The sequence below is a fragment of the Ochotona curzoniae genome, unplaced genomic scaffold (assembly GCF_017591425.1).
Source record: "Ochotona curzoniae isolate NIBS_2020 unplaced genomic scaffold, NIBS_Ocur_1.0 scaffold_4505, whole genome shotgun sequence".
Classification (NCBI taxonomy): domain Eukaryota; kingdom Metazoa; phylum Chordata; class Mammalia; order Lagomorpha; family Ochotonidae; genus Ochotona; species Ochotona curzoniae.
The window spans coordinates 32,219,081-32,238,446 of record NW_024467118.1 but is presented as its reverse complement, the minus strand read 5'-3'; the positions used below and the strand labels follow the sequence as shown (position 1 = coordinate 32,238,446).

Genomic DNA, 19,366 nt, shown 5'->3' with positions numbered 1-19,366 from the left:
TTTAGTCTCCAAACATCTACAACAGCTAGGGCAGGGACCCAGCCGGCCACCACCTGCTGCTCCGTCCCAGGGTGCACATTACAGTGATGTTCTGTGGAAAGCAGAAGAAGAGCTGGGACATGAAGAAGGCACTTGAGTTTAAGTATTGTGTGTAGGTGGAGCAGGCCTGACAGGCATTATTTTTCATGGCTGTTGTGCTGCTTAATTTAAACCAAGTATCATAAAAATGTTTTAGCTTGCAGTCCTTGAGCTGTGACTGGCATACTCTTCGTGTCAAGGGCTGGACAGTTGGTGTTGAGGCTCTGTGGGCTGCAGGGCTTTTCTTTTATTCATGGGCCAGAAGTGACACGCAGGCTGGAGCTACCTGCATCTGCTCCCTCTTGTTGGTAAGTCTGCAGTGAGTCACTTGGGAACATGCGCTGGATGACAGGGAGCTCTGCACTCACACGCATGGGCCTTGGGTTTACAAGACTGCAGTTAACATCTTGACTGCCAGAAGCTGTAGACTGGTCTGCTTCATAGGCGTTTGTGAAACTCCATTGATTTTCCTTTCTCTTACTGCTGAGCCTCACGCTGGGTAGAAGGGGAGGACATACCCTGTGTCCAAGCCACTCATAGTCCTCTAAGTCACTTGTCCAAATCCCTGAGACATTTGCAGGAAATTTTTGCATGTTCTTATGAGTTGAAGTTATTGGGGAAAGCTTACTGCACAGGATAGTCATAAATGTCTAGTAAATGCTCAAGTTTTATGTGACAAGGTGTGGCTCTTAAATTTTCTTGAAAAACAATTTATTTGAAAGAGAGTGAGTGAGATAGCAAGCTAGCTCTTCTATCCACCAGTTCACGCTCCAAATGAGAAAGCCAGGACTAGACTAGCCCGAAGCTAGCAGCCCAACATACCGTTCTGGGGGCCATCTTGTGCGGCTGTCCCAGGCGTGTTGGCAGGAAACTGACCGAAGCAGAGTGCATGGGACTTGAACTGCTGTTCCTGTTTGTCACAGGTGGCAGCTGCACCCACTGTACCACAGTGCTGGCCTCTACACTTATTATTTTCAAAGTATGTGAGCATTATAGTTAGATAAAGTTATACCGAGTAATCTGAAGTTGGCAAACTTATTTTACATGACTATGTTTTTTAGGAACCCAGAGTTTACTCTGTAGCAGTGGCTACTTTTTATGTGTAGCTTGATTTTTTAGTTACACAAAGACTTAGTGGGTTAGGAATTGCTCATTCTGGCTCACCTACAGGTGGTTCTAGAAGGGCTCTGCATTATTTTCCTTGTGCCCTCCAGTGCCAGTATGAGAAAGGAGGGGAGAAGTAGTCTGTGTGCCTGCTGACAACAGGTGTGTGTGTCATCAAAGATCTGTGTTCCCAGGACACAAAAGGTAAAACGGAGTGAACAAGGAATGGGGAGACAGCTACTTGGGCTTTAGAAAACACTCAGAGCACAGATGCCGGATGTAGCCTTGGGTGAGGCACACCTCTCTAGGACTGAGCTGGGGCTTGCTCCACACTAGTTGGTTCTTTGTACCTTACTTCAGATTTGGTGGCGAGCAGTGTTACTGGACTATTATGTGTTGTCTACTTTCCTGTCCATGACGTGAGGCAGCAAGAGCACTCAGTTTTCCTCATGGCGGGACCAGGGGCTACAGGGGAAAGTCTGCCACTCTAAGATGCTGTCAGTGTTGGTGGCTAAGTGCTGATAATGTCACTGAAGTTTCAAAAAGCCCGCTCCTGCCTCACAGGACAAGTGTGAGGACTGACAGCTTCACACTGTCCAGGGAGCAGAATAAGAGTTGTGTCTACCTGAAAAGAAATGATCTGAGGCCAGCACGGTGTAGTGAGTGAAGCTGCTGCTTGTGGTGCCAGCATCTTGAGTGGGTGCTGGTTCGAGTTCAGGATGCTCTACTTCCAATCCAGCTCCCTGCTAATGGCCTGACGGCAGCAGAGGATGGCCCATCCTGCGACTGAGAAGCACACCCCTGTTTCTTGGGTAGCACCTGTTCCCTGATACTCAAACATGATGTCAACGACAGGTAAGGGGAAAGCCATGTATTGGCTATATGTACCTTACTATGTGTGCCTCAGTTTCCATATGAAGCTTTTTTTTTTAAATTTCTATTGCAAATTCAGATATATACAGAGGAGGAGAGACAGAGAGGAAAACAGTTCATCCATTGATTCACTCTCCAAGTGACCACAGTGGTTGGAGCTGAGCTGAGCTGATCCGAAGCCAGAAGCCAGCTCTTCTGGGTCTCCCATGCAGGTGCAGTGTCCCAAATGTGTCCTCAACTGCTTTCCCAGGCCAGAAGCAGGGAGCTGGATGGGAAGCAGGGTTGCCGGGATTAGAACCAGCGCCCATATGGGTATGTTCAAGGCGAGCGCTTTAGCCGCTAAGCCACCATGCCAGCCCCATATGAAATATCTTGACTGCAGCCAGAGGCACCCAGCAAAGTTATACCAGATTCCTAAATCACAGAAAGCAGTGAGGTTAAAGTTCTTTTAAAGAACTTAAAGTTGTTTTAAGTCACTAAGGTTTAGGATGACTTGTTATGAAACAAAAGGCACCTGATATATCACTCTGAAGAAAGATTCGTTATAGACGAAGTAAGTTTAATGGCACCCGTTTGTGAGCGATGCATTACCTGGGGACGCTCGGAAAGACACGTGAGCTCATCTTGTGGCAGCCGCAGGGGCCTTGGGCCTGAGCTTCCATGAGCTTCCATTTGGACTTTAAAAAAAAAACAGACTCAAAAATCTGAGTTAGAATCCTCTACTTTTTTAAAAATTTTTTCAATTACCACTTAATGATTCCTCAAGTTTGAGTAGAAATATTTCTAGACATCAGTCCCGAGCAGCTGGGCATTTCTAGTAACAGGTGCCTGTCTGTGGGTGAGCCCAGGGTCCTCGGGAAGCTGCCGCCATTTCTTTGGCTCTTCTAGCCAGCTGGGCTTGGATGCACACATCTGAACTTACAGTTAATCTTCCCTGCTCTCCCCTGGGCCGTGGGAAAGCCACCTTACAGTTTGTTGGCTCTAATGCAGGCTAGTTTTCTGCCACTAAATGTGTGGTAATGACTTTATTAAAATCTCCATAACTTCTAAATTACCCTGTGCCTTTCAGCTGTTTGCTGACTCATCTGCCTTTTTCATCAGTTTCTCTCTTTGGTAACCATCCCTGAAGGTCTCAATCTCCTGGGCTTTCTGACCAAGCCCTTGGACAAAAGTCAGAATTTGACCAATCCCAAGTGCCTCCTGTAAGCAATACTACTAAGGCATTTAAATAACTTGTGGCTGCTGCTGAGCTCTGTTTCACAATGCTTTTTTAGTTTTTCAGTAGGTTTTTATTTGGAAGAGTTAGAAGGAAATAGATGTCCACTAGTTCATTCTCCAGATAGCTGTATCAGCCAGGACCTTCAACAGGGTCTCCCATGTGATTAAATGGGCCCAGTCACTTAGGCCATATTCTGCTTTTCCCAGGCTGTAAGCAAGGAGCTGGATTGGAAGTGAAGTAGCCAGGACTTGAATTGGCACCTAGTAGGTTTTAAAAATTTAACCTGATCCTCTTAAAAGTTTCATTAGAAAAGATGGGGTGGGGAGCCTGGCGTGGTAACCTAGTGGCTAAATCCTCACCTTGGATACCCAGGATTCCATATGGGCACTGGTTCCTATCCCGGCTGCTTCACCTTCCACTCAGCTCCCTGCTTGTGGCCTGGGAAAGCAAGAAGAGATGGCCCAAAGCCTTGGGATCCGACACTCACACAGGCGACCTGGGTGAAGCTCGAGGCTCCTGGCTTTGGAGTGGCTCACCTTGGCTCCAGTTCTGGCTGTTGCAGCTACTTGGGAGTGACCCAGCAGACAGAAGATATTTCTGTTTCTCCTTCTCTTTGTAAATCAGCCTTTCCAACAAAATTAGCTAATTTTTTTTTTTCAAGTCTGAGTGTTGGTTCTTCGGTATAGTGGTTCAAGCCTCTGCCTTAGGTGCCAGCATTCCATGAAGGTCCCAGTTAAAGTCTTTGCTACTCTACTTCCCATCCAGCTCCCTGCCTGTGGCCTGGGAAAGCAGTGGAGGATGGTTCAAATACATGGGCCCCTGTACCCACATGGGAGACTCAGAAGAAGTTCCAGGTTCCTGGTTTCAGGTCAGCTCTGGCCACTTAGGGAGTGAACCAATGGATGGAAAACCTCTCTGTCTCTCCTCTCTGTGTTTTTCTAATTCTAAATCATAGCATATATTATAGATTCATTAGAATATGCATGCTTATATAAAAATGTTTATTAACAAAATGGGCCACAGTATAAAAGATATATGAAGATTCCCATTGCTAATTTGGGGGCTTATAGGAAACAGAATTAATCAAAGACCGGTTCTGCTGTGTGAAGCTAGTAGGCCCTGAACACACAGCCCGAGTAGGCGGCATCTTTGTACTTCCTCCCTCACCCCCAGTGCTGGGGAGAGCTGCTGCTGACAGCTGCAAGGAGGTCAGGGCTGAAGGAAGCAGATCGAAAGCTCCCAGGGAACATTCCTGACACAGTGCTAGGCAAGCTGACCAGCAGACCCAGGCCCTCACTCTAGATGACTGTCTAGAGTCACCTCTTTGTTCACTGATCCAAAGGACACTATGGACAGCAGCCTGTCCCCCGCTCCTGCTGGCCTGGGCTGGGCAGCCAGCCAAGGGCTGTAGGAAGTGCTCCTTTGTCCCACTCAGAACTTCTGTAAGAACTTGAGGACCAGGTCCCTCAGTCGTACCCTGAGCATCTCATCATTGTCACAGATGATATGGGTTGAATCTTCTTCGATATGGATAAGCGTCTCGGCTTCCTGGAGCAGGACGATGTGGCCCTTAGCTGTGTCTTCTACCTTGATGTCACTGAAGCCATGCTGCTCCGGGAGAAAAGAAAAGGATGGGCTGACAGGTACAGGAAAGCAAGAGCAGCTCGAAGAGGCATCATTGCAGGATTGCACCTGCTGGTTCTAAAAATGAGCATGTTGGATTTTCCTCAACTTCCTGCTACTAGCTACATGGCCTATACAGTAATACAACTCAGTTTTATAGAATGTCGCCAATAATGCAAGATCTCATGCTAGACACAGAATTCCCACAACCTGCCTGGACTGCTACAATTCCTGCAGGGGTTCATCCAAGCCCCTGACGTCTGGAGTCGGACAAGAGAGCCATTCCCCGGCCCTGAGCACCACGCTCATGAGCCACTCAGAGCTCCTGTGAAAATGCCACTGCTCATACTTCTCTGCATGGGAGCCTGGGGCTAGTGGATGAGGCATCACAGCAAAAATTTACTGCTGATGGGGTAATTTTCTTAAAATGAGACAAAGGTGAAGATGACCTGGGAAGAAGTAACCTAACAGGGCCACACACCAGGTAGAAAGCCTTCCTGGTGGGAGGTTGCCTGCCCGTATGAAGGCCCCGTGTAGTCTGGGCAAGTACTGACGTTTGTGCCACAAGAAGACGAGTTTCCAAAGTCAGGACCTAGAGACCAAGGGCCAGAGGAGCCCAGCAGAAGACTAATAAAGGTCTTTCTGGCAAAGCAGGTTGTTTCTTAAAAAGGATCCAGGCTTGAGGTCCACTAAAAGGGGCCAGGAGTCCTGGCAGGTTGTGAGGAGGGCGGAGCCAAGACGCTCATCTGTGGTGCCTGTAGCTGGGTTGTAATGGCTTTTTGCAAGAATTGTAACTAACCAACAGTACTATCTTATGGCCACTTCCTTCTCCCTCCTATCAAGATTCTCAAGCACAACTGTAGCATTAGGATTAAAGTCATGGGACTGAAGCCAGAATCACAAAACCTTTAAGGTTGGATTTTTGCATTTCCATAAGTTCAGGAAATCCCTTCTCTGGGAGAAGCAGCCATGGGGTGGCCCAAGGAGAAGGGCAGGACCAGTGTCCTCCCAGGCAGTGCTGCTGTCCCGAGCCAGCAGGGAGCTGCAGGAAGCTGCTTCCAGGTTCCCTGCCAACCCAGCTCTCCTTGGCCAGCAAGGGGTCACGACAGATCCTGGATCCTGGCTTTCCCTACTCTACTCCCTATGTCACATTTAGGCTTTTTAAGGAAGTCTGTTCTTTACTTCCTGCAGGAAATGGGGTTTAGGGAGCAGCCTCCCTGCTGCCTAGGACAGAATGGAGGAGCTGGTAGAGAGAACCAACTGGCACGCCCCAGGAGAGGGACAGCATTTCCTTGGGTGCAAGTCCTCGCACCCTTGCCCAGCAGGACCCTGGACCAGGCAGATGTCACAGGGCAGCAGCTTGGACAGCAGACACTTAATGAAGGTGACGACGAGCAAGAAGGCAGACCTCCTTTCATGTGGTGTGGGAGTGCTCACCTTCTCCAGGGTCTGCACGAACTGCTCCACGGGGATGGAGCCGCTCAACAGAGGCTTCACAACTTGGCAGTCTGGCACGTCCTCCGTCAGCCGCTTCCTCTTCTTACCGCCTGGGGGCTGCGCAGGCCGGGGTGGGGGCTGGAGCAGGATGGAAACATGGTTCTGAGTGTGGGGGCCAGGGCAGACCACCATGAGCTGGCATCATCTAGCCAGCCAGGTCTGGGGTGCGGCTTGTGTGCCAGCACTGTCCTGGGGGGCAGGGGGACACTGCAGTTCTCACAGTCCTGTGGGTCCCTCTTGGCTCCCACCTGCTGCCCCCACCCGGTACCTGGAGAATGTGCTTGTTATCTTTCGTGTGCAGCACAGCCGAGACGGTTGCCAAGGAAATGCCAGGCTTGATCTCCATGGGCACCAGGGAGTCTGCGAGCTGAAAGCAAAAGCGGGGGGGAGGTTCAGGTGGGATGGCCCCACGTAGGAGGGAAGGCAGCGCTGACGCAGGGGTCCCAAAGTCAAGTGCCCTGAGGCCACCTGGGACTTCAGCCCTTCCCAGAGGAGATCCAGGCTGGCAACAGAGGCGGCTCACACGCCCCTCACCTGGTGGCGTGTGCCTGCCCAGCCTGGTGGGCTGTGCTTCTCACGATTGATGTAACTCATTTTATTTTATTCTGAAATTTTAAGGGAAAAAGTTAAACTTGAACAAACTGATAAAGCACACACAACCCCTCTACCAATTGCAATAAAACAGGAGGGAGGGAACTGGTGTGTGGTGCAGCACATACAGCCGCTGCCTGCGACACCAGCATCCTTTAGAGGTGTCAACTCCTGTCCTGACCTCTCCACTTCTGATTCAGCTCCCTGCTACTGTCCTGAGAACAGCAGCGGAAGATGGCCCATGGGCTGGGACCCCAGGACCCAGGTGGAAGACAGGATGAAGGTCCTACTTCAGCCTGGCTATTGCAGCCATGTGGGGAGTGAACCAGCAGGTGGAAAATCTCTAATTCCACCTTTCACATACATACAAGAATCCTAAAGAAAGATGACAAACAGGAGTCGGAGTGGCCAACTTGGCTGGGAAGAGAGCAAGAACTCAGCTGACCAGCCTTCCCAGCAAACATCCATTTTCTGGAACTTTTATTTGGGGTTCCTGAGCTCTCAGCAGAGGCCATGCGGGGCCAGCCATGTGTCACCCACACACTGGACCCTAGGTTGATGATCCCTGCCTGTCTCCCTTTTGTTAGACACAAATCAGGACACCATCTGGACTGCCAGAGCCACCCTGCCATCTTTCATGTGGCTTTCAGCAAACTCGCCACACTCCTTACAACTGAGATGTCCAATTAGAATGGTTGTGGTCATAAATAATAACAAATGCTAACAAAGCTGGGCAGAAAAGTAACTCTGACACTGCTGGTGAGAACAGGCTGGAGCTGCCTGAAAACATAACACACTTACCACATGGAGCAGCTGTCCCACTGCTGGGAATGTATATGCAGGAAACAAAATCAACATGGGAAAGAAATGCCCGCCTCCCATCTTTATTATAGTATTCTGCACACAAGTCAAGCTATGAAATTCAGTGCCAAATTGACAAAATGATGTACACACACAATGGAATATTGCTCAGCCATAAGAATGACATCCCAACATCCGTGTGTCTGTGTTAAATGAACTAAGCCAGGCACAAATCCCACATTTTCTCTGTGAAAATAGAGTACTGAATTCCTTCAAAAGGTTAAGCTTTTCATGTTAGTCCAGAACTGAAACAAAAACCCTACAAGGTCTCAAAAACCTAGCAGAGCTTTCCCTCACTCTAAATACAAGTACAGCATTTCATCCCTTCTGGCCTCCGGTACGACTCCGTCTGTCCTCCAGTGACCAGCACTAGCCCCAAGGCCCAGACAGCCGCCCTGGGCCCAAGTGAGTTCCCAAGTCCCAGAGCCCTGGCTTGCAGCCTGGTGGCAAACACAGCCTGTTCCCAGGCCAGGAATGTGCTTTTCCTGTTGGCACTGCAGGGAGCTGGGGCCTTCCTAGCAGCCCTGCCCTCGGATTTCCTACCGTGCAGGTGGAGAGATTACATCCGGACCCAGGCCACTGGGCGTGGGTTGTATCCCAAGTGGCGTCTTCCTACTAGGCCAAATGCCATCCCTGCATTGCACTTTGAGAATGTCGGCATTCTCTAACGTTCCATCGGGGATCAACAGACGGCAATGAGAGAGAAAGGAGAGGGCCCACGCTCTGGAGCTCCGCGTTGGGCTGCGGAGGAGGGAGGACAGGGACGACACAGACACACAGAATTATTGACAGATAAAAAATAAGTCTAAGAGCTTCCTCACTCATCTACCATATGCTATTTCTTGGAACTGATTCGTTTCCTTGAGGAAGAAACCTTTCATTCTAATCCAGCAACATTCAGACATACTTGAAAAACAATTCTACAATAGCTTTGTTGCGGGGCGGGGGATGATGGTGTGTGGCTTAAGCTGCTGCCAGTGAGGCTGGCATTCGATGTAAGTGCACTGGTTCAAACCCTGCCTGCCCAGCTTCTGAGCCAGCTCTCTGCTAGCGCACCTGGGAAAGCAGAAGATGGCCTAAGCACATAGGCCCCTGCTGCTCATTTTGGAAACCCAGATGGAGCCAGCCCTGATTACTGCAGGCATTTTGAGAGTGAACCAGTAGACAGACGATCTTACTGTTTTTCCCAATCTCTCTGTGACTATCTTTCAATTAATAAAATAATCTTTAAAGAAATCACTCTGTTGGGGGATAGCCATAACCTGGTTGTCAATTCTCAGCCAATCTGGGCTGCAAGTTCAAGTCTAGCTAGACTCCCACATTACCCATGTCTGCTTTGCGGGCAGGGCTCAGTGGTGTGTCCCACCCCCTCTGGGGGCCATGGAACAGGCTCTTGGTGGCCACCAGTGACCCCAGATAGGGCACTCTCATCACAGTGACACCACTGACCACAGACGACAAGCGCTTTCTTCTGACTGTGACAGTGTTTGGTGCTGCAAGTAAGATGTCACTTAGAACCCCACACTCCAAGAAGGGTGCTGGGTCTGTCCAAGTCCCAAGCTCACTTTGAATTCTAGCTTCCTACTCACATGTGCCCTGGGAGGCAGCAGGCAATGGCTCAACGACTTGGGTCCTTGCCACTCATGTGGGAGACCTCAACTTGGTTCTTGTTTCTTAGCTTTGGCCTACACAGCCCTAGTTGTTGCAAGCAAGTGTGGAGTGAAGCAGTGAGCAAGAGCTCTGCCTCTCTGTCACTCTCCTTTCAAATAAACAGCTGTTCTTTCCCTTTTCAGCTTCATGTCCAAGGTCCTTAGGATCCCGTCTTTCGGGCACCCTATGGTGGGGGGAAGGACCCCTCCTGGAAGCAAAAGACAGAACAAGGGAAACAGGAACATGTGGGCCCCAGCAGCGGTTCAGGCCTAGCGAGCCTCGGGCGGGCCCCTGGACCTACGGTGAGCTAGAGCCGTCAGCACCTGCCACAGAGGGTGTGGGTGTTTCCCTGAAGAACAGAGTGAGATGGAGGGAAGCGAAGGCTTCTCCCAGCTCGCAGGCCACCTGCTCCCCAGGTTATGGACTTGACATTACTGAATCATGACAAGGGACTCCCACCTGGGCTCAGAGGCAGTTTCTAAGCGTTTCTTACAGACGTTTTCGGTGGACTCTGGGAAGCAGGACGTGTGTGGGACTACCAAAGCCTCGCGTCTTGTCTAGGAATGGTGCTTTCTTTTTTCCTAATGAATCTTACCATCATCTCAAGATACATTAGGGTGTTCTTTTTACTGGGGGTTTCCACTAAATGGATCAAAAGGGTTAAAACACTGTAGCAACTCAGACTGAACTAAACAAACAAAAGGAGCTATCAATGTGCATTTATGTAAGCAGAAAAATCTCAGCTGAAGTTGGAAGAGAACAACAGAGGGACATCTGATGTTAACAAGGAAGCAGAACTGTCTCCAGCTCTGCTGCTGGAGTGTCAGCCACTGCCCTCTCTGGGGAATAGCAGCATATATAACCTACAATCATAAATACTCAGACATTCCAAATCCTTGAAGCAGAAATCCCAATGGTGGAACATTTTCCTATGGGCGAAGATCTCTGTAAAAGACTGTTCTTGAAGTATCACTGATAATATAGAAAAGCCAGAAGTACTAAGTCTCAACCAGTAAAGGAATAGTTAGATAATTAGATACACTTAAAACTGACCATTGTATGTGGTTGTTAAAACTGCAGCTTGCAGGGGCCAGCACTGTGGTGTAGTGAGTACACCCACCACCTGTAACGTTGGCATCCCATATGGGTGCTGGTTCACGGAGGTTTGCCTTCTGGTTGCTCCACTCCTGAGTCAGCTCCCTGCTAATGGCTGGGAAAAGCAGCAAAAGATACCCAAGTGTTTGGGTCCCTAACCCCCATGGAGGGATCCAGAGGAAGCTCCTGGCTTCTGCCTGGCCTGGGCCTGGCTACTGTGCAGTCATCAGGGGACTGACTCAGCAGCTGAACAGTCTTTCTCTTTGTAGCTCTGAGTTTCAAATACATAAACAATCTTTTTAAAGAATTCAATGAAATGGAAGCCTCTAAAATATCCTTAATGATACAATATACTGTGGGTGAAAATGCAGTATATGAAGCATGATTCCCCTGCACGCGCGCACACACACACACACACACACACACACACACACGTGCGCGCATGTGCAAAGTGAACAGACAAGGCCATGCAATAAAATCTCATCAGAAGTTACCTCTGATATTGCAAGTGGGACTTTTACTTTGGTGCTAATTCTACAGTTATATTTACACATAATTGGTGTATATTACTATTTTTTAGTGAGTTAATATTTTTAAAGTATCAACAGGTATAACCAACATATACAGAAGCTCCAAAAGATTCTGATTTTCAGGGAGTCCTAAGACCAAAACATCTGGAGAACTGCTGGCCTTGGGTGTAGGAATCTAAACCTAAGCCTTTGGGCCCAGCGCCGTGGCCTAGCAGCCAAAGTCCTCACCTTGAATGTGCCAGCATCCCATATAGGCGCCAGTTCTAATCCCGGCAGCTCCACTTCCCATCTAGCTCCCTGTTTGTGGCCTGGGAAAGTAGTCAAGGACAGCTCAAAGCTTGAGACCCTGCACTCGTGTGGGAGACCTGGAGGAGGTTCCTGGCTCCCGGTTCAGATTGGCGCAGCACCGGCCGTTGCAGTCACTTCGGGAGTGACTCATCGGATAAAAGATCTTCCTCTCTGTCTCTCCTGCTCCTCTCTCTATATTTGACTTTCCAATAAAAATAAATAAATCTTTAAAATAAAACAAACCTAAGCCTTCAGTGTAAGCCACTGGAAACTATCAGACAGAAGGGGCTGCTGTGATGGCACAAGGTGTTAACACACCTGACAGAAATAAGCCCATGGCACTTGGGTCGGTGCCTTTAACATTAAGAAAAGCAAAATATGGAGAAAAAGAAAAAGTCACAAACAACATACAAACCAACCATAAAGTTAAAACTGGGGATGATTTGTTGGTTAGCTCTCATCCATTACTGGTTCACTTCCATCCATTGACTAGTTCACTCTCCAAATGGCCAGAACAGTGATGGCTGGAGCTTCATGCGGGGCCCCTACAAACAGGTGGCAGGGGCATCTTCTGCTACTTTCCCTGGCACAGCAGGAGGGAGCTGGATTGCAGTGGATGGGCTGGTGCTCATATGGGATGCTGGCATTGCAGGCGGCAACTTAACATGCTGTACCACCTCTGGTTCCTTGACTCTCCTTTTTTTATTTTATAACTAGTTAATAACGTTTATAAGAAAAAAATATTGTTTTGAAATTATAATTTAGTCTAAACCAATGACTTAACTACAAATAGCTTTTTTAAAAACTATGTTCAACAATCAAATTCCTTAAAGATTAACAAGTGACTGTGCAGAATGTGCTGCAGAGCCTGCAGACTGTTGCCACTGGCCTCTGCCACTGTGCCCAGGAAGCAGCCTGCAGCCCAGAGGCCTTCTGCTCACCCAGTGCCCCACACCTGCAGCCCTCCATCCTGCACAGGCTCCCTGTCCGCTGGGTGCTGACAGCAGTCATAAGGGAGAGTTCCTTCCATGGAACATGAACAAGGCAGGAGTGGTTACAGAATGTGACTCATTATCCACTTTTATTTGCCATTGTGAAAAAAAGAGGATTTATTGTATTAAAAAATTTGTTAGTTTGGTTGCTGAATCAATTTTATATACATTAATTATTAATTGATTCACTTATCTGTTGCTTTACTGGCTAATTTTGGAAAGCCCCTGGAAGTCTAGAAACTAGGTCCCTATGATGGCCATGAGAGTCCCTGCATAAGTGTTGTTCAGGAGGCTAGACCACAGATGCAGGAGTTGGTGGCCACTTTGGAACCCCAAACTCCACAAAGAATCTGGGGCATACTGGTATTAACAACATATTATCCCTTTTCTTTTGTGTCTGTACAAAACATGCTCAAGTTGTCTCAAGAGGGAAAAGGAAGCTAGAAAGAGCCTCCCACCGTTCCCACTGTCAGCTGCCCAGCAGGTGATGCCCTCAGCGCTCAGACAAGTCCCACACAGCCCACATGTGCTTCTGACTCTGTCCCTACTGAAACAGCAGCTCAGAGTTCATGGAACTATAAATACTTCAAATGTGCTAGAATAAAAATGTGCTCAGACTTGTGCTACAGTGTATATGAGTGACAGTCCTTTTTGGGTTGCCTGAAGCTCTGAATGAAGCGAGACTTGACTCACTCGTGTGGCTCTGGAGAGACGAGGAAAACCCCTGTGCTGAGGTAGCTGAGGACACAGCTGACACCTGGTTGCCTGTCTCGAGGCTCTGGCCTGTGAGCTGGTCAGCTGACCACACTGCTCAACACCGACAGAAGAGGTCCTGTTAACATTACCTGAGAAATAAGAAAGCCCTGGGACGTCCACGCCTCTTCCCAGTTCATTGTGGGAGGGTCTCTGGTTCATTCACATTTGACACAAAGCCAAGAGAAAAGTGACCTCTGGGTCATTTTTGACCAGTGGCTCCAGTGTCCAAAACTCAAGTGCAACCATGGCAACCAGCGCAGCTCACCTCTGGCATGATTTCGATCTTCTCATACCGACGTTTGAAGGGCAAGGCCAAGACCTCGGCTCGCCGATAGGACATGGCTGGGGGCTGGCAGTCCATCATGAGGTCCATGCGATGGGACTGTGCTGGCGGCGGCTGCGTGTACTGCTCCGGACAGACCACATGCAGGGGCTGAGGAGACAGTGGGGCAGGGTCAAGGGAGAAGGCGGGGACACAGAGGAGGCTGTCGAGAAAGCACATTCCTTCACTGACTCGGTCTTCCTGGGGGCTAAAGCTCACTACTGGCAGGCCACCAGGAACTCTCCTTGCCCAGTGAAAGGGGAGATGAGTGTGAGTATGAGTGTGTGTGTGTGTGTGTGTGTGTGTGTGTGTGTGCGCATGCATGCACACTGGGGAACAGAGTGAAGACTTCAAGGAAAATCCCTGGACTGCTGGTCATCCTGAGAGTGAAGGATTTCCTGGCTCAGTTTTTTATTTTCTTTTCCCATTATATTAAAGTGACTTTCCTGGTAACTTCCTGTGCTTCCTCCCAGCTGGTCTCTCAGCGCCTTAAGGGCACACCATTGTAACACTGACAGCGCATCAACTTTGGAAGCTCCAGGCTGGCTGACAGAGTAGGAACTCTTCAAGCTGTGTGTGCTAGTGTGGTATTCTGGTTTAAGGTTTTTTTTCTGGAATCTGTAGGTCAACTGGTGTTAGGCAAGCGGTTGTATGCACAGCTCTGCATGACTGTGGATCAGAAATAGAAAATGTTAGATGAAATGTATTTGTCATTGTGAAAGAAAAAAAGAAATTAGGAAAACAATATTTACTTGGTCCAATGCCATGTAACTCAAAACTACTGTTGGCAGCCTATAGGCTGCTATATTGCTCCTGCTTTTACTTAAGAGTTTGAACCAAGCTACAGGGTTCTTAAAGAATCAGGCTTCCCACCAGGGAAAGCTGGTTGTATCTGAAGTCCTTAGGCCTAACAAACACTTCTCTTCTCAAACTGCCTTTTCCTTGTTTTCCTGACTTGGCTATTGTTTCAGATTTGTGACTTGACAATCACACAGCCTGAGGACTTCCCGGGCTTCTACTCCCAAGGTGGAGCCCAGGTGGCTTCAGGTGTTGGCATGGGGGTAGAAATAGCGGATAGTTGGTTTATTGACTGGGCCTTGAAGTTACTCAGAGAAAACAAGCAATCAATTATTTCTCCTAGGACAGGGATGAGCACCGGGGGTGGGACTGGAGGGACACAAAATCACTCCACCTAGGCCACAAGCTGACTGCTCTTAACACACCTGCAGAAAGCTCAGCCTCCCTCCACGGGGAGCACGTTAGTAACGGAATCCATTCTCTCCCGCTTCCTGAGGCGCTTCAGCTTTCTAGTTGGAGTGATCTTATACCTTGGTATAAGGGCCTCCTGTTCTGGGGTCAGAGGTCTGTGAGGAGGAGGAGGAGAACCTGTAGGCCAATGTGAAGGGAGGCCTTCATACCCATGTAAGGTGAGGAGGCCATCACGCCCACAGGAGAAGGCCGTCACACCCAAGACACGACCAGGTGAAGCGGCGAGAGGAAGCACCAGGGCACCAGAAACACGAGGCCATGGGAAACCAGGAAGTGTCTTCTCACCTGTCCTCAGCTGGCTTCCTGACTGACTGCCATGGGCCATGTGCTTTGGGCTGGGGGAGGCTGACCAGCTGAGGGGTCGCTAGTCTGCTGTGGCACCTTGGTCTCTGCACCTGCCCTCTTCCTGGGCAGGAATCCGCCCTAGTCGCCTTTTAGTCCATCACTTCATCTCAACTGCCTCTTCCCTTTGTGCAGGGAAGAAGGTGATGAGCCAACGACAGTGAGACTCAGACAGAGCTGTACTGAGATACTGGCTCTCCTGGCAACACTGCACAGTCCTCCACCTCAGTGGCCACGCTCCCGGAGTGGATGGAGACTTTCTTGAGGGTATGGAGTCAGCTGATTACTTTTAAGTTTCAGGGGCGATGACTGCATGTCCCAGGATTCTGCAGACATTCTGGAGTTGAGGGCAACAAGAACCCAAATGCAGCCGAACAGCCAGCCCCTCCCGCGACGTGCTCCGTGGGACTTAACTGACACAAGAAGAGGTTTTCTCCCTTACCTGCACTTCTTTAAGCAACTTTGACACCTGGATGAAGTTCAGCCGTGTGTCAATGGGGCAGTACACGCACTTCATGGCCAGGGGCTGGTAGGGAGCCAGCGCTTCCAGGTAGGAGAAGTCTGGCTCTAAGCAAAGGACAGGAAGCAATGTCAGAGGGTGGGCAATGGAGGAGGTGCCCCCTGTGGTGCTGGTTGGCTATGGTGGAGCAGATCAGTGTGGCTGGGGTTGTGAGCAGCCAGTTTCATGTAGCTGAAAGGAGGAAAAGGAGTTCCAAATAGGGAGAGAGGTATGGGGCAGGGGTGGACCCAGGGGATTCGTTTCGTACTCAAGGTGTGTGTGAATGTGTGTGTTCAAGTTGCCACCACAGATAACCAGATAAATGAGGGAATAAACCATCGGGGATTGGGACAGTGTAATGGCATAGTGGGCTAATTCTCTGCCTGTGGCACTGGCATGCCTTATGGGTACTGGCTGCTCTATCTTAGGTGTAGCTCCCTGGTTATGACCCAGGAAGGCAATAGAGATTGTCTGAAAACCTTGGGTCCCTACACCCATATGTGAGACCTGGAAAGAAGCCCCTGGCTTCAGATCAGCTCAGCTATGGCTACTGCAGCCATTCAGGGGAATGAATCAGCAGATTAAAGATCTTTCTTTCTGTGTCTCTCCTGCTTTGTCTGTAAAATCTGCCTTTCAAATAAAATAAAACAAACAAAAAAAATCCTAAAAAGAGAAAAATAAAAAAGTTATGGGAAGAACAGAAAGTTCTTTGGTACAATAAATAAATTTAAAATAAATAACAACTTTCCAAAAAGTTTCACTTGGCAATCACCACAGTAATACACAGATAAGACTCATCAGTAAACACTAAAAAAAAAAAAAAACAAAAAAAAACCAATGTAGATACAAATTTGAGGAAGAACATTCATAATTTCAAAATGTTCCCCACAAAATACTGATTAAATACAAAGAATAACCAATGATGTCACCACGTGGAGGTCTGACATAAATCATGGGAATCAAATCTTGTCACATGCCCAAAGTCAACACGCACGTGTGAGGTCCGCATCAAGGCGGCCTCCCCGCACACCCAGGAAGCAGTGGACCATAGCAGGAGCCCGCAGCCACCCAGGCTTCTGCTGAGACGGCTTCACACCTCCAGTGTCTCCAGACTCCTGACAGAAATTCCTGACTAGGGTTACTACTGTGAGTAGACGCAAGAACATCCAGGCAGGAAAGACAGCTGGCTCCTTTCTCATGTGTCCAGTCAACATAAAGCAAACACGGGAAAGTGGCTTGAAACTTCTTTCTCACACTATCGGTTGTCAGCAGGGCTGCTCTGGAAGCCTAACAGAACAGTTTAAATACAAACTCCTCATCACTCACAGTTTGGTCACAAGTGACCACATAAATCTTGATTTTTTTTCTTAACAGACTAAAGAAAAATGTACATTCAAGTCAGCCCTTCTTATTCCCCATGTCAATACTGTGGCCATGAGTCACAACACATTCAAAGAGGCAGGGTAGACCAACTGCACACAACATTGTCTTGTGAGCAAACTCCTGGCAAGAGTGAAGTTCTGGGTATTGTGAATAAACATCCCTCGGCTTAACCTCCTTTGTATTTACCTAAAGGAGGCCGGAGAAGAGAGAGCCTGTGTCTGTGGCTGGGAGCTTTCCGGGCACTTCCGGCTCGGCTGTGGTGCTCCCAGGAGGTGGCCTGGCACCCAGGGTGAGGCTCTAGTGGCCTTCTGATGGAACCTCAACTTCACAGAACACCAACCTCAGACAAGGCTACTCATTGGCCACAATGAACCCAGACAAAACCCTCCAAAGTCATGATGAGAAACAAATTGCAAGCCAGAATAAACAATTAAAGGAGAAAGATCCATGTAGGTAAACAAGTCTGAATACTAGAATTTCTAAAGTGCTTGAGATAGTTTATAATTCTATCAAAAGTCTTTACAAACCAGAAGTAGTCTGCCAAGGCACAGCACATTAAGCTCATGCGTTTGATGTGGGTAGCCCATACTACCAGCTGTACTGGCTTGGGTCTCAACTGCTTCTGATCCAGTGTCCAGGGAAGCCAGCAGATCATGGCCCACATATTCCGGCTCCTGCCACCCAGATGAACGACCAGGATGGAGTTCATGGCTCCTGGTTTTGGCTTGCCCCAGCCCTGGCTATTATGGGCATTTGCGAAGTGAACCAACCAATGGACAGAAGATCTTTTTTTCTCTGCCTCTGTCACTCTGCCTTTCAGGAAAACACCACAGAAATCAAAGCTATGTTTTGGAACACAATTATCTAACAGAACATGTTGCTTTAGTCTCTTTTCCTTGTGGGTTTTTTATTCCTTGATACACACAGTGAAGTAAGGTTCATATTTATGCCTTCCAATACTGTGAAACCATTCCCGGGACTCCGTCTGGTAGGCATATTTGCCAGTGGTTTCAGGGGAAAGAGCAGAGCTTTGTTTGTCTTTGAAATTTACCTGTGAATATAACAGTGTTGAGACTAGATTTTCCCCAGAGCTCCATGAAGTGGACCACGTCCCCAAACCGGAGGGAAGGGTGCCCAGTGAACACCACACACGGCTGCCGGAAGTCATTGCTGAAGTCTCCGTGGATGCTGGGGTAGTGCTTCAGCTTGTTGGTCTGGATGAGCTGGATGGCATACAGGAGATGAAGAGACGTTAGCCTATCTAGAAGAACCACCAAATCCCAAGGGGGTATACAGAGCCAAATTAAACATGACAAGAGAGCAGCGAATGGGCCAGAGTATCTGCAGCAGACTCCCAGAGCACTATCACTCAAAGTTGACAAACTCTTACCAACGAAAGAACCCAATTTGAAGACAGGCAAAAGACTTGAACAGACACCTCCCTGAAGCAGACAGATGCAAACAAGCACACTGAAAAGTATTTAATGTCATGTGTCATCAGGGAAATGAAAACTAAAGCAACGACATAGATGTCATTATACAATTATTAGCATGGCCCAAATTCACAACATCAACATCAGATGTTGGTGAAGATATGGAGAAGCTGGGCCTCACTGATGGCTGGGGGCATGCAAAATGTTACGGCTGCTTTGGAACGCAGTGCGTGCTTTCCTACAGAACTAAGCATACCTTTCTCATACACGCCAGGAATCATACTGCCACTTGGTATTTATCAAAGGAATTGAAAACGTATAAGAAAAACTACAGATACATAATTAACTTGGAAACAATGAAGATGTCCCTCTGCAGGTGAATGGATGAACTGTGTACCATCAAGGGACTGGAGTATTTTTCGGCAGTGAAAAGTGGTGTGCTACCAGACTGCAAATACATGGAGGAATCTATTACTAAAAGTGGAAGAAGAAATCTGAGAAGGTTACATACTATTAAGACTTCGAAGACATGAACTTTTGGGAAAGGTAGAACTACGAAGATAGTAAGAAAGCCAGCGGTCGTCTGGGACTAGCACAGCGGGACGGGAAGGTAGGGCAGCGAGGAGTTTCAGGAGGGGGAATCTCCTCATGATGCCCCGAGGAATCCTGTCATTGCACTTGTGCCCAAACCTGCAGCACGGACAACATCAACAGTGAACTCTGCTGCAAACTTCAGACTTGCGGATGTACTTCAGCATTCACCAACTGTAAGAAGTGTACCACGTGGTGGGAGATATTGATCCTGGAGGAGGTTATATAATGTGCAAAAAGGGAGCATATGGAAACTGTACTTTCTGCCCAGTTTTGTAGTGAATCTAAAACTGCTCCTAAAAATACCATTTATTACTACTAACAGAAAAGCCCCATAGCAGATACTCCTTGACTTAAAATGGAGTTACAT

At 48.4% G+C, this 19,366-nt stretch overlaps 1 protein-coding gene across 1 annotated transcript in view; it reads right to left on the bottom strand.

Annotated features, from left to right (window-relative positions):
* Window positions 1-4,258: 4,258 nt before the first annotated feature.
* INTS9 (integrator complex subunit 9) overlaps window positions 4,259-19,366 on the bottom strand; it is a 108,401-nt gene continuing 93,293 nt past the window's right edge. Inside the window, exons 12-17 of the mRNA XM_040966466.1 lie at window positions 18,024-18,195; window positions 15,533-15,657; window positions 13,423-13,590; window positions 6,663-6,761; window positions 6,335-6,472; window positions 4,259-4,882 (exon numbers count right to left, since the gene is read on the bottom strand). Coding sequence (XP_040822400.1) covers window positions 4,706-4,882; window positions 6,335-6,472; window positions 6,663-6,761; window positions 13,423-13,590; window positions 15,533-15,657; window positions 18,024-18,195 — 879 coding nt within the window. The 3' untranslated portion in view covers window positions 4,259-4,705. The remainder of the gene's footprint in view (window positions 4,883-6,334; window positions 6,473-6,662; window positions 6,762-13,422; window positions 13,591-15,532; window positions 15,658-18,023; window positions 18,196-19,366) is intronic.